General features: G+C 34.0%; 1 protein-coding gene across 1 annotated transcript in view; it reads right to left on the bottom strand.

Annotated features, from left to right (window-relative positions):
• The window catches only part of LOC148623439 (tRNA (32-2'-O)-methyltransferase regulator THADA-like), a 113,207-nt gene that overhangs the window by 73,435 nt on the left and 27,123 nt on the right, over window positions 1-12,649 (bottom strand). Inside the window, exons 15-22 of the mRNA XM_088564852.1 lie at window positions 9,760-9,835; window positions 9,007-9,155; window positions 7,328-7,483; window positions 6,682-6,789; window positions 5,490-5,619; window positions 3,821-3,957; window positions 1,896-2,257; window positions 288-430 (exon numbers count right to left, since the gene is read on the bottom strand). Coding sequence (XP_088420978.1) covers window positions 288-430; window positions 1,896-2,257; window positions 3,821-3,957; window positions 5,490-5,619; window positions 6,682-6,789; window positions 7,328-7,483; window positions 9,007-9,155; window positions 9,760-9,835 — 1,261 coding nt within the window. The remainder of the gene's footprint in view (window positions 1-287; window positions 431-1,895; window positions 2,258-3,820; window positions 3,958-5,489; window positions 5,620-6,681; window positions 6,790-7,327; window positions 7,484-9,006; window positions 9,156-9,759; window positions 9,836-12,649) is intronic.

The raw sequence follows: 12,649 nt of genomic DNA, 5'->3' as shown, positions 1-12,649 counted from the left end.
TTTCAATGAAACATATACAACTATAGCCATACCTTAGGGTTCTTGCATATTCAACTATGAACTGATTTTGACATTTCTTATTTTCAAATTATGACCAAATATACCTGTATCCAATACTGAGCATGTGTATTATAAAATCAGATATATCTGGGTTCAGAATAGCAAGGGTTAAGAACTATTGAAGTTAAATTTATACAGCTAAAAACATGAAAAATATACTTAAGAGCTAGCTGATTTATTTTATGAGATATGTCATTAAAGCTTGTTGTTACAGTTGTATAACTTACTTCCCATGGCTTCTATAGGTATATTGCCCTCTGGTGATGAGTTCTGTACAACTGGGGAGACAATTTTTGATATCTGCAAACAGGAAGTTATCAGATCTCCCACAAACGTCTTCCATTGAATAACTTCTTCAGCAGGTACTAAACTGTTCATGAAAATGCAAAATCACACAGCATATGAAATTGTGAACATAATTGTATTTATTTGCAATTAATTTATCATTCTTCAAATAAGTAACAAAACTTAGGATAGCTAGAGCAATGTTCACTAAATTGATACCCCTGCCTATAATAAATGAAGAAGCCATTTTTTTATGAAGCATAAATACTCTAGGGGTTTTGAAATTGAAAGATATGTCAGAAGCAATTTCTAGGTTGGAAAGAAATATATATTTTGCATAGAGTAATCCCGGCCTATTTGGTAGTTGAGCATCACAATCATAACCTAAGGCAAATTGATAAAATCAGATTTTTAGAATGTTTCTGCCACTTGAATCCCTCTTTTGTCATTTTGTTGATGAATCTTGCAATATGTGGCAGACCAGAAAAACACAAGTTTATAAATAATAAAAATGATTAAAAAGGAGGGGTGATTATTTGTGCAAATAAAACTATACATACAATATAGACATACAATGTTGCATATCCAAACTGATGCAGAAACTCAAGGTAAAAATATGTAAACCAACAGGCATCCAGTAAAGGAAGTAATACAGTTGTTCTACTGAGTGGGGACAAGCCTACATACACTTGTCTCCACTCAGTCCATCAAGTGTCAGGTAAGCACAATCTCAAAAACAAGTATTCACAGAAGAAACTGGTATATACAATTATTAAAGTGTTCCAAGATGTACAATTGATACAACCCTGAAAATTAAAGCAAGTTTGGACACTATGTTAAAGGCTTGATACAATCCTGAACAACTCTTTGACACAGCATAGTTTTCTGATACAGAATAAATGTGACCATAGAACTAAATAAAGAGCTTTACTAAGTGCTGCATGATATGACTGCAGCCATTCAACTCTGTTTATTTGGGGCAATTGAACATAATATTTGAAATCCCAAAATAATTAGGAAATATTTTTTGCAAAAAAATGTTAAATTGTTTAACCAAGGGGCATTACTCTAACACTTAAGGACAATAAAATACTTCAGCCCTAAAATGAAATTCCAACATTCCTTTTGTGGTAAAGCACCTTTACAGTCAAAGCAAATAGAAAATATCATACTAAATAGGAAGGTTTGGATTGATTTTAGGGGTTGTGACTTGAATAATTTAGGAAATAGGGCCGAAAAGGCCCCACCGATTCTTGCAAAATTCTTTTCAAGTGTCATTTATTTAATTTCTATCCAAATTTAGCACTGCATCAAGCTTGAAAAGAATGTCCATACTTGTCACATATGTGCAGGGTTTGACCTCTGCAGTTGTATCAAGCTTCAACCAGCAAAACATTTTATTGACCTCATTCCACTACTCTCCACTTAGCAAAAGCATGCTTATTTAAACTCTAAAAGGGTTTTTAGTGTCAAGCTTGAACTTTTATAAAATTTTATTTGTAAGCTAAAAGTGAATTAAATAGGAATACAAGATTGATATCGATTATTACCTGAAATTAATATCCTGCATCACATAACGAATACAATGTACAGTCGGATATATAGGTTTACTGCAAGCAGCTGTCATAACACTCTCTTCAGCTATCTTTATTTGAAACTTTAGAAATATCATCAACCAAGATAACAACTGTAATGTCCTTTCTGATTGGCTGTCAGGTATGTTAGGAAACGACGTATGTTCATAGGAGTTTAAATAAGATCTTGACCGTGAGTTTGTTGTCATGACATTAATTAATTCTTTCTGTAGTAACAGAACTTTAAACAAGTAAGCAGCAGTAGTACTATCCTGTGGACGGGTACTACCTGCTAAGGTCAAGGCTGTTTCTAAGAGATAATCTACAGAATCATATGTCTGAAATAAAATGAAAACATTAAAATAGTAAGTTTTCTGTAAATGACATATCTTTTACATGTGCTGAAAATGCTACCAAATAGACTAACTACACCGATAAAATATAAATGAAGGTAAAATCAGAACTTTTGAGCTTGACTGGAAAATTAAAATGAAAGGGTTATAACTGTGACAAAATTGAATCCATTCATATTGATTCCATTCATACTGAATCCATTGAATTTGAATGTGATAATTTACTTATTTGATTTGTTGAAACATAAAAATGTCAATTACCAAACTCAATTCATTTATACTATCAGTAAAGAAAATAGCCGAAGCTTTATCAACCAATGCCGGTTTTTTACTATAACAGTTTTACAAAACAAGTGGTAACACATATCATGAAAGATATTTTTGAATTCAAAACTAATATATATATAGTTTGTTTGTTTTAGAAATATGAGATGCACTCAATGATTTTTAAAAGATTGCCGACATGATTCTTTTTAAACAAAGATAATTACACTGATGATCTAACAACTGCCATATGTAACCATAGATATGTAACCCATCTAATAAAGCTAGATTCCTGTGTAACATCAATCAACAGTGTGGTATTACTATATAGATATATAGAGTTAATTGACATAGATCTATTTCAACCTGTCATATGTATACAAAATAAAAACATGCTTACAACATCCAATACCAAATAAATTCATAACCTACTTCTTGGTGAAAGGTAAAACAGAAGGGTACCTGTCAATGCATAATTTTAACTTCCAACTCTTTTTAAATCAACATGTATTTCCAAAAAAATTTTTTTTTTAGAAATACAGCGTCTGTGATTGCAAATTGTCCTTCATGAAATTAAACATTCACTTTTTTGGAACACATTCAAATATTAACCAATCAGATCCATTAGTTGATGACATCCCTTAGTCATTGCCATGACTAGGCATATTTTATGACAAACAGTAAAAAATAAAAGTAATACCTACTGAGTTGGAACAATGAACATTTTAGACAATATTTGTAAAACAACATGAGAAGTTATGACCAAAGTCTCTCATTATTCATTCCAAAGGCCCACATGCATTTTTCTGTTTATCTGGATATCAAGAACTGAAAACTAGCTGGAATAAACCCAGGATACTCTAGTTAAAATAGCTGGGGACCAAGTGTGATTCAATTTTCAGTATTTTCTATAAAACCTCAAGCTCAAGGTAATGACTAAATGTCCTCCAAAACACTAAAACAATCGTTTAAACCTGACATCTGGTTCACTATGAAAAAAATTCTTTCAGATATATATCTTATTTCATCCATTTTGTTGGCCAAGCATTTCAGATTTTTTGAAATTTCAGATATACTTCACTCTGAGTTATAAATTGTCTTGCATTACATTTGAGAATCAGTTGGAACTCAGTGGTTGTCCCATACTACCTTTTCATCAGACTCATTTGGAATATCAGGCCATATAAGAGACAACTTGAAATCATTTACATCAAGGAAAATGTTTGATAATAACTTAATATATCATCATCTTAGTATCATGCTATTCCAACATTTACGCAGTACCTGTTTTATTTGTTGTATAGCTGAACAATATTTCAGTAGTTTGTATGCTTCCATTTTGTTGTCTTCAAATGTATCAGTCAGGCATTCTATCAAAACAGTGAAATCTTCACCAATCAGGACATTAGATACTACAAAGCCTGAAAATAAAACAAAGTAGCAAGCTTCAAAGTATATTGATACATATATGTATCTATAGAATATTGCTAGTTTTTAGAGTTATCACCAGTACTGTGGTAAGCACACCATGGTGAGATGTGGTGATACTTAAACATGCTTTATTCTTCTTATTGGTGGTGACATATCATTGTCAATGAAACTTGCTGATACTGTCACAAAAATTTGCAGTTGCCTAATTAACAGGAATTAGGAAAAAAAACAACCTTGATATCACTGATAAAAAAGATTTATAAACAGCTCCACTGTGGCATGATACACTTGTTTCTTTTTCTGTAGTTAAAGTTCCATAATTGAAAGACGAAAAAAATATAATGTGTCTATAGTTGGTAAAGCTTTACACAAAATTTCAAATCATTTGGAAAACTTTAAAAAGGAAAAAAAGAACCTACTTATTGCCCCTGTTGCCTTACAGCAGGGCAAAAAAGTTGGAAATCAAAGGATCAAAGGGCATTTTACTTCCATGATGACAAACATTGAAGTAATCCATGATGACAAACACTGAAGTAATCCATGATGACCAACATTGAAGTAATCCATGATGACAAACATTGAAATAATCCATGATGACAAACATTGAAATAATCCATGATGGAAAACATTGAAATAAATATTAATCAAAATCCCTCAAAGCTATTTTGAGTTCTCAAATTATGTATGGAACATTGAGTAGACCGAACATCACAAAAATATACTACATCTACAAAAGGCCATCCTACAATTACAAAACTATCTTTAAATTCAAACACTAAAAAATATAATCTTATTCATCATGACCGCCTCAGGGGTCTAAGGGTAGTGTGCTCACCTGGAATGTGAAAGGTCATGGGCATTACACCTGACTGAGTCACATCAATGATTTTAAAATTGGTAGTCACTGCTTCCCTGCCAAGCACACTATATGTGAGGGGACAGAGTGGTGACTGGATGAATTGGATTAAGGATAATGTGTCTGAGTGGGATGGCATGCTTACCTTCAATGGTGACTGGGTGGCTTGGATTCATAATAATGTGTCTGAGTGGGATGGCATGCTTAATCATGTGTCTGTGTGGGATGGCATGCTTACCTTTGAGCTGTAGTTCTTGTGAGCTATTGGGTGGGATGGTATGCTTACCTTTGAGCTGTAGTTCTTGTGAGTTATTGAGTGGGATGGCATGCTTACCTTTGAGCTGTAGTTCTTGTGAGCTATTGAGTAGTATGGTATGCTTACCCTTGAGCTGTAGTTCTTGTGAGCTATTGAGTGGTATGGCATGCTTACCCTTGAGCTGTAGTTCTTATGAGCTAGCACAATAAAGATCAACCTGTCAGACTAGTACAAAGCAGGTTCTATTCAAAACAATCAATCGTTCTTGTCATGAAATGCATTAACTACTGACCATAGGATGTTAAATCATATTCAATCAATCAATCAATCATTTATGTATCATGTGTATTATATGTGAAAAAAAAATTTGCCGATATATACATTAATAACAAATGAAAACACAAAAGTACCTGATTTTGAGTGAACTCCAAAAATATCAACTAGTAAGTTCAAAGTCATCAGACAGGTTGTCTTTCTGGCGAAGGAGGAGCTTGGATGTAGACACGTTAAAAGATGTCTTGTTAGCCATGTTAAGTATTCCTGTCATAACAAAATAAACATTAACTATAGCATGTAGATAAAGGCAGGGAACACTAAAGATAAAACACACTATGATTGAAAGAAGCTAAAGAAAGAAAACAATGCCTTAATTTTTATTTCATTTCAGATTGATCAAAATGTCAACAGTTGCATAGTGCAAAAATGTATAAGGAATTCCAAAATTTCATTGATTTAAATGACCATTTGGTTCTATGAACTAATTAATATTTCAAACAAATTGACTAATTAAGTAATGACTATCATATCATTCTGTCTATGAAGAAATAACCTCAATCATATATACACCATGGGTAATGAGGTTATTTCAAATAGATAGCTTTTTAACAGTCATTCCTTATAATCTAAAGAGTAGATCATAAAACAAACTAAACCAATCGATATCTGGACCTGTGTCGCACTGCAGCTGTGATTTACAGATGCTGAGGAATATGTAACAAAAAAAAAGCCATGGACAGATATAGGGAACTATAGAACATTACTGCCATAACAGTTAGAGAATCAAAATTTCCTGATAATATGCACAACTACATATGGTGTTCTTGCTACACACCAAGTTCTAGGAATTTCTGTTGAGTAGTTTCATGAGTTGCAATAACAAGCTGAAGTGTTACGGAGAGACAGACAGATGGACAGAGTGACCCAACTCCTAGGCCTGCTTCCGCCTTTGGCTATGCAGGTTAAAAAGTTGATTACAGACATTAAAACTTTGTCAATGAAATAATAGAAAAAAATTTGTAACTCAATCAGCCAGTGTGTTACTTCTGAAATTAAATTATCAATAAATATCCAGTAAAAATATTGTATTTTTCTTAAAAAGTTTTTGTTGAACTTATCTTGAAATAAATGTGGAGGTTATATATTGTTCTTTGAATTCTATGCAGGGGAACAATCAAGTATTTCATGCTAAGAATGCTGGTAGTTCGATACATTTCATTCATCAGCACCCATGATCATGTTTTATTTATTAACACTGATAATAATTCTATTAAACTAGATATAAGTGTAGAATTAGTAATCACAATTTAACTATCTATTAGTTACCTTGTACTTATGAATATGGTCTCTTTCTTCTGAATTTCCTTCCAATGACTTAGATTTAGTGACTGTCCTTATAAGCACTGTCTCACTCTCTTTCATTCTACACAAAAACTACAAGATAAAATAAACCAAGATCTTAAACAATGCCTGAAACTCTATACTTAAACAATGCCTGAAACTCTACACTTAAACAATGCCTGATACTCTATACTTAAACAATGCCTGAAACTCTACACTTAAACAATGCCTGAAACTCTATACTTAAACAATGCCTGATACTCTATACTTAAACAATGCCTGAAACTCTATACTTAAACAATGCCTGAAACTCTATACTTTGTTAATAGAAGTTTATGATGAACACTGATTAACACTTAAACACTGCACATCTACAACAAATACCAGCAACATTCAAAGAGCAATAATCCTTCCAAAAACACTGCAACTCATTCATTCATTCATTCATTTGTTCATTCATTCATTCATTACTTTATTTTCTCATACATCCTTACTGATATTTTATTAAATTCCATTGCAGTAGAGGTGTGGTGTAGTCTGATATCTGTGTCCCTAACAGCAGAAGGCTTAGATATAAAAATAAGATTATAAAAATCTATGCTTTCAATCAATGAGTATTGTATATTCCTACCTTTTTAAGATATGATATCATCTGTTGTCTAAAGGCAGGTGATTGACTGTTTAGGTTCCATGGAAGGAAGTTCTTGATGAGGTCTAATTCCCAGGAGTATATCACAACTGTAGTCTTATGGCTATCACATACAAAAGCAAAGGCATCAAGTCTTACCTGTTAAAATAAAGCTGATGTAAGTTAAAAGTTGTAACATATTTATGTCACCGTATGTGTAATTATCATAATGTATTATCGTATCATATCCATTATGACGTATCACCGACTTCTTATACTGACGTATGCATATCACTTACTAACATTACATGCTTGGCACAAAATTATGCACACCAAAGCATAGCTCAACTGGGCATTCTATATTTCATTAATTACTAAGCCTAGCTTAGCTGACACTCAGATGCTGAAGCAATATATTTACAGGAATAGTGAATTTGCATTGATTTTTATACAAGTTTACTGAAAGTTTTATTAATAATTTAGCTTTTTTGGTTTAGGATTAGATAATCGTTTTATTTTGCGATACTACATTTTACCTTTTGTCTATAATTAAGCCATTAATCTGATATTTGCTCTGAAGATTGCGATAGAAATCTTTTTTGTATTATTTTTATAAATTGCGAAAGCGCTTTGCATGTTTGTCAGCCATAGGGTAATTCAATTGTGTTTTCAGGTCGTGCATAATTGAGTTATTGAATGTTTTCCAAAAGATGAGTAAAGACATGAGCACAGTTTGTTAATAAATATATTTCCAGTTTATAAAAGTTTTGGCTCTTAATGGTTGGTGAAACTTGTCCTGGCAATGTTCTGATGGAAATATAGTCTCAGTCCATGTGTCCTGGCAATGTTCTGATGGAAATATAGTCTCAGTCCATGTGTCCTGGCAATGTTCTGATGGAAATATAGTCTCAGTCCATGTCCTGGCAATGTTCTGATGTCTCAGTCCATGTCCTGGCAATGTTCTGATGTCTCAGTCCATATGTCCTGGCAATGTTCTGATGTCTCAGTCCATATGTCCTGGCAATGTTCTGATGTCTCAGTCCATGTCCTGGCAATGTTCTGATGTCTCAGTCCATATGTCCTGGCAATGTTCTGATGTCTCAGTCCATATGTCCTGGCAATGTTCTGATGTCTCAGTCCATATGTCCTGCTATATACTATAGCTAATCAAAGCTAAACAACAAAATGTCAGCTTTGACACAAAAAAGACAAAAACCTGTAAAGATGTGTATTACTACACTCCATCTGCCATTGTTCTTGAGATTTCAAATAAAAACACTGAAGATTGTGGCATTAATGATGTATAAATCCTATAATTTAAATAACATTGGCATAAACTCACCAATTCATCATTTCTTTCTACAGATCTCAATTTTTTTTACAATACTGAGCCAAATCTTGGATAATAATCCTGACAAAAAAAGGCAACCCTAATAAGGAGTCATTATAAAAAAAAAAAAACCACTGACCTAATAGTTCATAAAAATGTTTCCAATTCATCAATTATCTTCATGACTAACAAGCTATACACAGTTTTCAACATGAACCCATCACTAGATTTATAGTTTCTGAGAAGTATTCTTCAAAGTTTTTATAACATAAAGGAAGTCACATGAATATTTGGTCTGTGTAAGACAATGAAAGGGGTATGTTAACACAAGGACTATAGTTGGTGTACATACCTGTTCATTTATATGGTATAAAGCTTGTTGGAGAACTTTGAGGTCTATTAGCTGACTAACAGCATCAATGGAGCCAAGCCTATTATCTAAGAATCCCATAGTTCTGGCTCGACGCAAACACATCACAAGAGATGATAAGTGCGAACCATCTGATTAATAAAAATATTACATAACTTAATTAGTAGAAGCATATTTTACAGCTGTGCATTTGTAAAGTCAGTCATGTTTTACTTGTTCAAACAATATTGACCTGCTATTTTCATATTTGCTTGATTTTATAATTCCAATTTCACTTACAAAAGTATCTTGCCCTAAGGTAAAATCTTTTCAGGGGATCAGTGGCCATTTCTACTGAAATATTTTGTGGGTCCATAACTTTAAAGTGTAAAATGCCAAACATTCATTTTTAGAAAGTTGGGCTCCTTAATTGAAAATTTAAAGTTTATTCTCTGTGGTCCTTTCATTGAATTTCTACATCCAATGAAATCTTTATTTTGTTTATTTGTTTGTATTTGGGTATCATAAAGTATCTCTGTACTTTGGTATGTAAAACAAGACATTTAGAGTTTGATAACTTTCCGCTGTGTGAGGTGGGTGTAGAAGATTGATTTAATCTCACATAGTTGCATACTGAAGAAGCTTTCCCAGATGCTGAAACATGTTGATACAAAATAAAAAAAAACCTTTGCAGTTTACCAAGATATTGTTGTCTATACAGTAACAAAGTTATAACAAATACATGAATACTCCTACCTGCTGTACATGATAGCTTCAGTAATATGTAGGGCATTACAGAGGGGTCTTTTTTCAGTAATTTAGTCAAAATATACTGTAAATAAAAACAAGAATTTTTTAATAGTAGTTATAGCAATATAATGCATCTCACGGTTGAATACATTGTTATAAAACTTGTTATTCAATCTGCCAGGAAATCAAGGCAGTATAGTTTGTCATCTGTATGAATACATCAAGTGACCAGAATAAATGCACACATTAAACAGATAATCAAAGGTCTGAAGGCCATTATGAAAACCAAACTGTCTATCTCAGGTGGTCAAGTCATCAGTAGAAACCACGAAGTCTATGTCAGGTGGTCAAGTCATCTGTAGAAACCATAGTCTATGTCAGATGCTCAAGACATCTGAAGAAACCAGTCTATGACAGATGGTCAAGTCATCTGTTGAAACCACAGTGTATATGTCATATGGTCAAGTCATCTGTAGAAACTACAGTCTATGTCAGGGGTCAAGTCATCTGTAGAAACCACAGTGTCTATGTCATACTGTCAAATCATCTGTAGAAACCACAGTCTATGTCAGATGACACAGCGTCAGACTATGTCAGATGTTCAAGGTATCTATAGAAACCACAAATTATATGTCATTTGTTCAAGTCATCTGTAGAAACCAAAGTGTCTATCTCAGGTGGTCAAGACATCTTTAAAACCACAAAGTCTATGTCAGGTGGTCGAGTTATCTGTACAAACCACAGTCTATGTCAGATGGTCAAGTCATCTGTAGAAACCACAAAGTATATGTCAGAAAATCAAGTCATTTGTAGAAACCAAAGTGTCTATGTCATATGGTCAAGTCATCTGTAGAAACCATAGTCTATGACAGATGGTCAAGTCATCTGTAGAAACTCCAGTGTCTATGTTATATGGTCAAGACATCTGTAGTTACCACAGTCTATGTCATTTGTTCAAGTCATCTGTAGAAACCAAAGTGTCTATCTCGGGTGGTCAAAACATCTTTAGAAACCACAAAGTCTATGTCAGATATTCAAATCATCTGTAGAAACCACATTGTCTGTGTCAGGTAGTCAAGTCATCTGTAGAAACCACAAAGTCTATGTCAGATGTTCAATTCATCTGCAGAAACCAGAGTGTCTATGTCATATGGTCAAGCCATCTGTAGAAACCACAGTCGATGTCAGGTGGTCAAGTCATCTGTCGAAACCAGTGTCTATATCAGGTTGTCAAGTCATCTGTAGAAACCACAAAGTCTATGTCAAGTTGTCAAGTCATCTGTAGAAACCACAGTGTCTATGTAACATGGTCAAGTCATCTGTAGAAACCACAGTGTCTATATCAGGTTGTCAAGTTATGTGTAGAAACCACAAAGTCTATGTCATATGGTTAAGTCATCTGTAGAAACCACAGTGTCTATGTAACATGGTCAAGTCATCTGTAGAAACCACAGTTTCTATATCAGGTTGTCAAGTTATGTGTAGAAACCACAAAGTCTATGTCAAGTGGTCAAGTCATCTGTAGAAACCACAGTGTCTATGTCATATGGTCAAGTCATCTGTAGAAACCACAGTCAATGTCGGGTGGTCAAGTCATCTGTAGAAACCACAAAGTCTATATCAGGTTGTCAAGTCATCTGTAGAAACCACAAAGTCTATGTCATATGGTCAAGTCATCTGTAGAAACCACAAAGTCTATGTCATATGGTCAAGTCATCAGTAGAAACCACAAAGTCTATGTCAAGTGGTCAAGTCATCTGTAGAAACCACAGTGTCTCTGTCAGGTCATCAAGTCATCAGTAGAAACCACATATTATGTCAGGGAGTCAATACATCTCTAGAAACCACAGTGTCTATGTCAGGTGATCAGGTCATCTGTAGAAACCAAAGAAAGATGGTAAATCATCCACTGTTTGTTACTTATGACCATTTTCTTATCAAATACAAAGAATATCCGAATTAAGCACCAAGATTATCTATCTAGGCCAACTATTATTTGTCATGTAAGAAAACAAGCATTTGTGAGACACAAGAAAGCTGTCTAAAGAATGAAGAGACAGGAAATCTAATGTGTGAAACATTAGCAAACTAACTAAAGAATGCAGAGACGACTGGAAATCTAGTGTGTGAAACACTGGCAAACTGACTAAAGAATGCAGAGACGACTGGAAATCTAGTGTGTGAAACACTGGCAAACTGACTAAAGAATGCAGAGACAACTGGAAATCTAGTGTGTGAGACACTGGCAAACTGACTAAATAATGCACAGATGAGAAATCTAGTGTGTGAAACACTGGCAAACTGACTAAAGAATGCAGAGACGACTTGAAATCTAGTGTGTGAAACACTGGCAAACTGACTAAAGAATGCAGAGACAACTGGAAATCTAGTGTGTGAGACACTGGCAAACTGACTAAATAATGCACAGATGAGAAATCTAGTGTGTGAGACACTGGCAAACTGACTAAATAATGCACAGATGAGAAATCTAGTGTGTGAAACACTGGCAAACTGACTAAAGAATGCAGAGACGACTTGAAATCTAGTGTGTGAGACACTGGCAAACTGACTAAAGAATGCACAGATGAGAAATCTAGTGTGTGAAACACTGGCAAACTGACTAAAGAATGCAGAGACGACTTGAAATCTAGTGTGTGAGACACTGGCACACTGACTAAAGAATGCACAGATGAGAAATCTAGTGTGTGAAACACTGGCAAACTGACTAAAGAATGCAGAGACGACTTGAAATCAAGTGTGTGAGACACTGGCAAACTGACTAAACAATGCACAGATGGGAAATCTAGTGTGTGAAACACTGGCAAACTGACTAAAAGTCACACAGACAAGAAATCTAGGGAGTAGATGTTGTGCAAAATATCTAAAGAACTCCCAG

Source organism: Perna viridis, chromosome 2 (genome assembly GCF_037379345.1).
Source record: "Perna viridis isolate PV_CMFRI_1.1 ecotype Kerala chromosome 2, ASM3737934v1, whole genome shotgun sequence".
Taxonomy (NCBI): domain Eukaryota; kingdom Metazoa; phylum Mollusca; class Bivalvia; order Mytilida; family Mytilidae; genus Perna; species Perna viridis.
The sequence above is the reverse complement of the archived record's forward strand: the minus strand, read 5'-3'. Positions and strand labels throughout refer to the sequence as shown.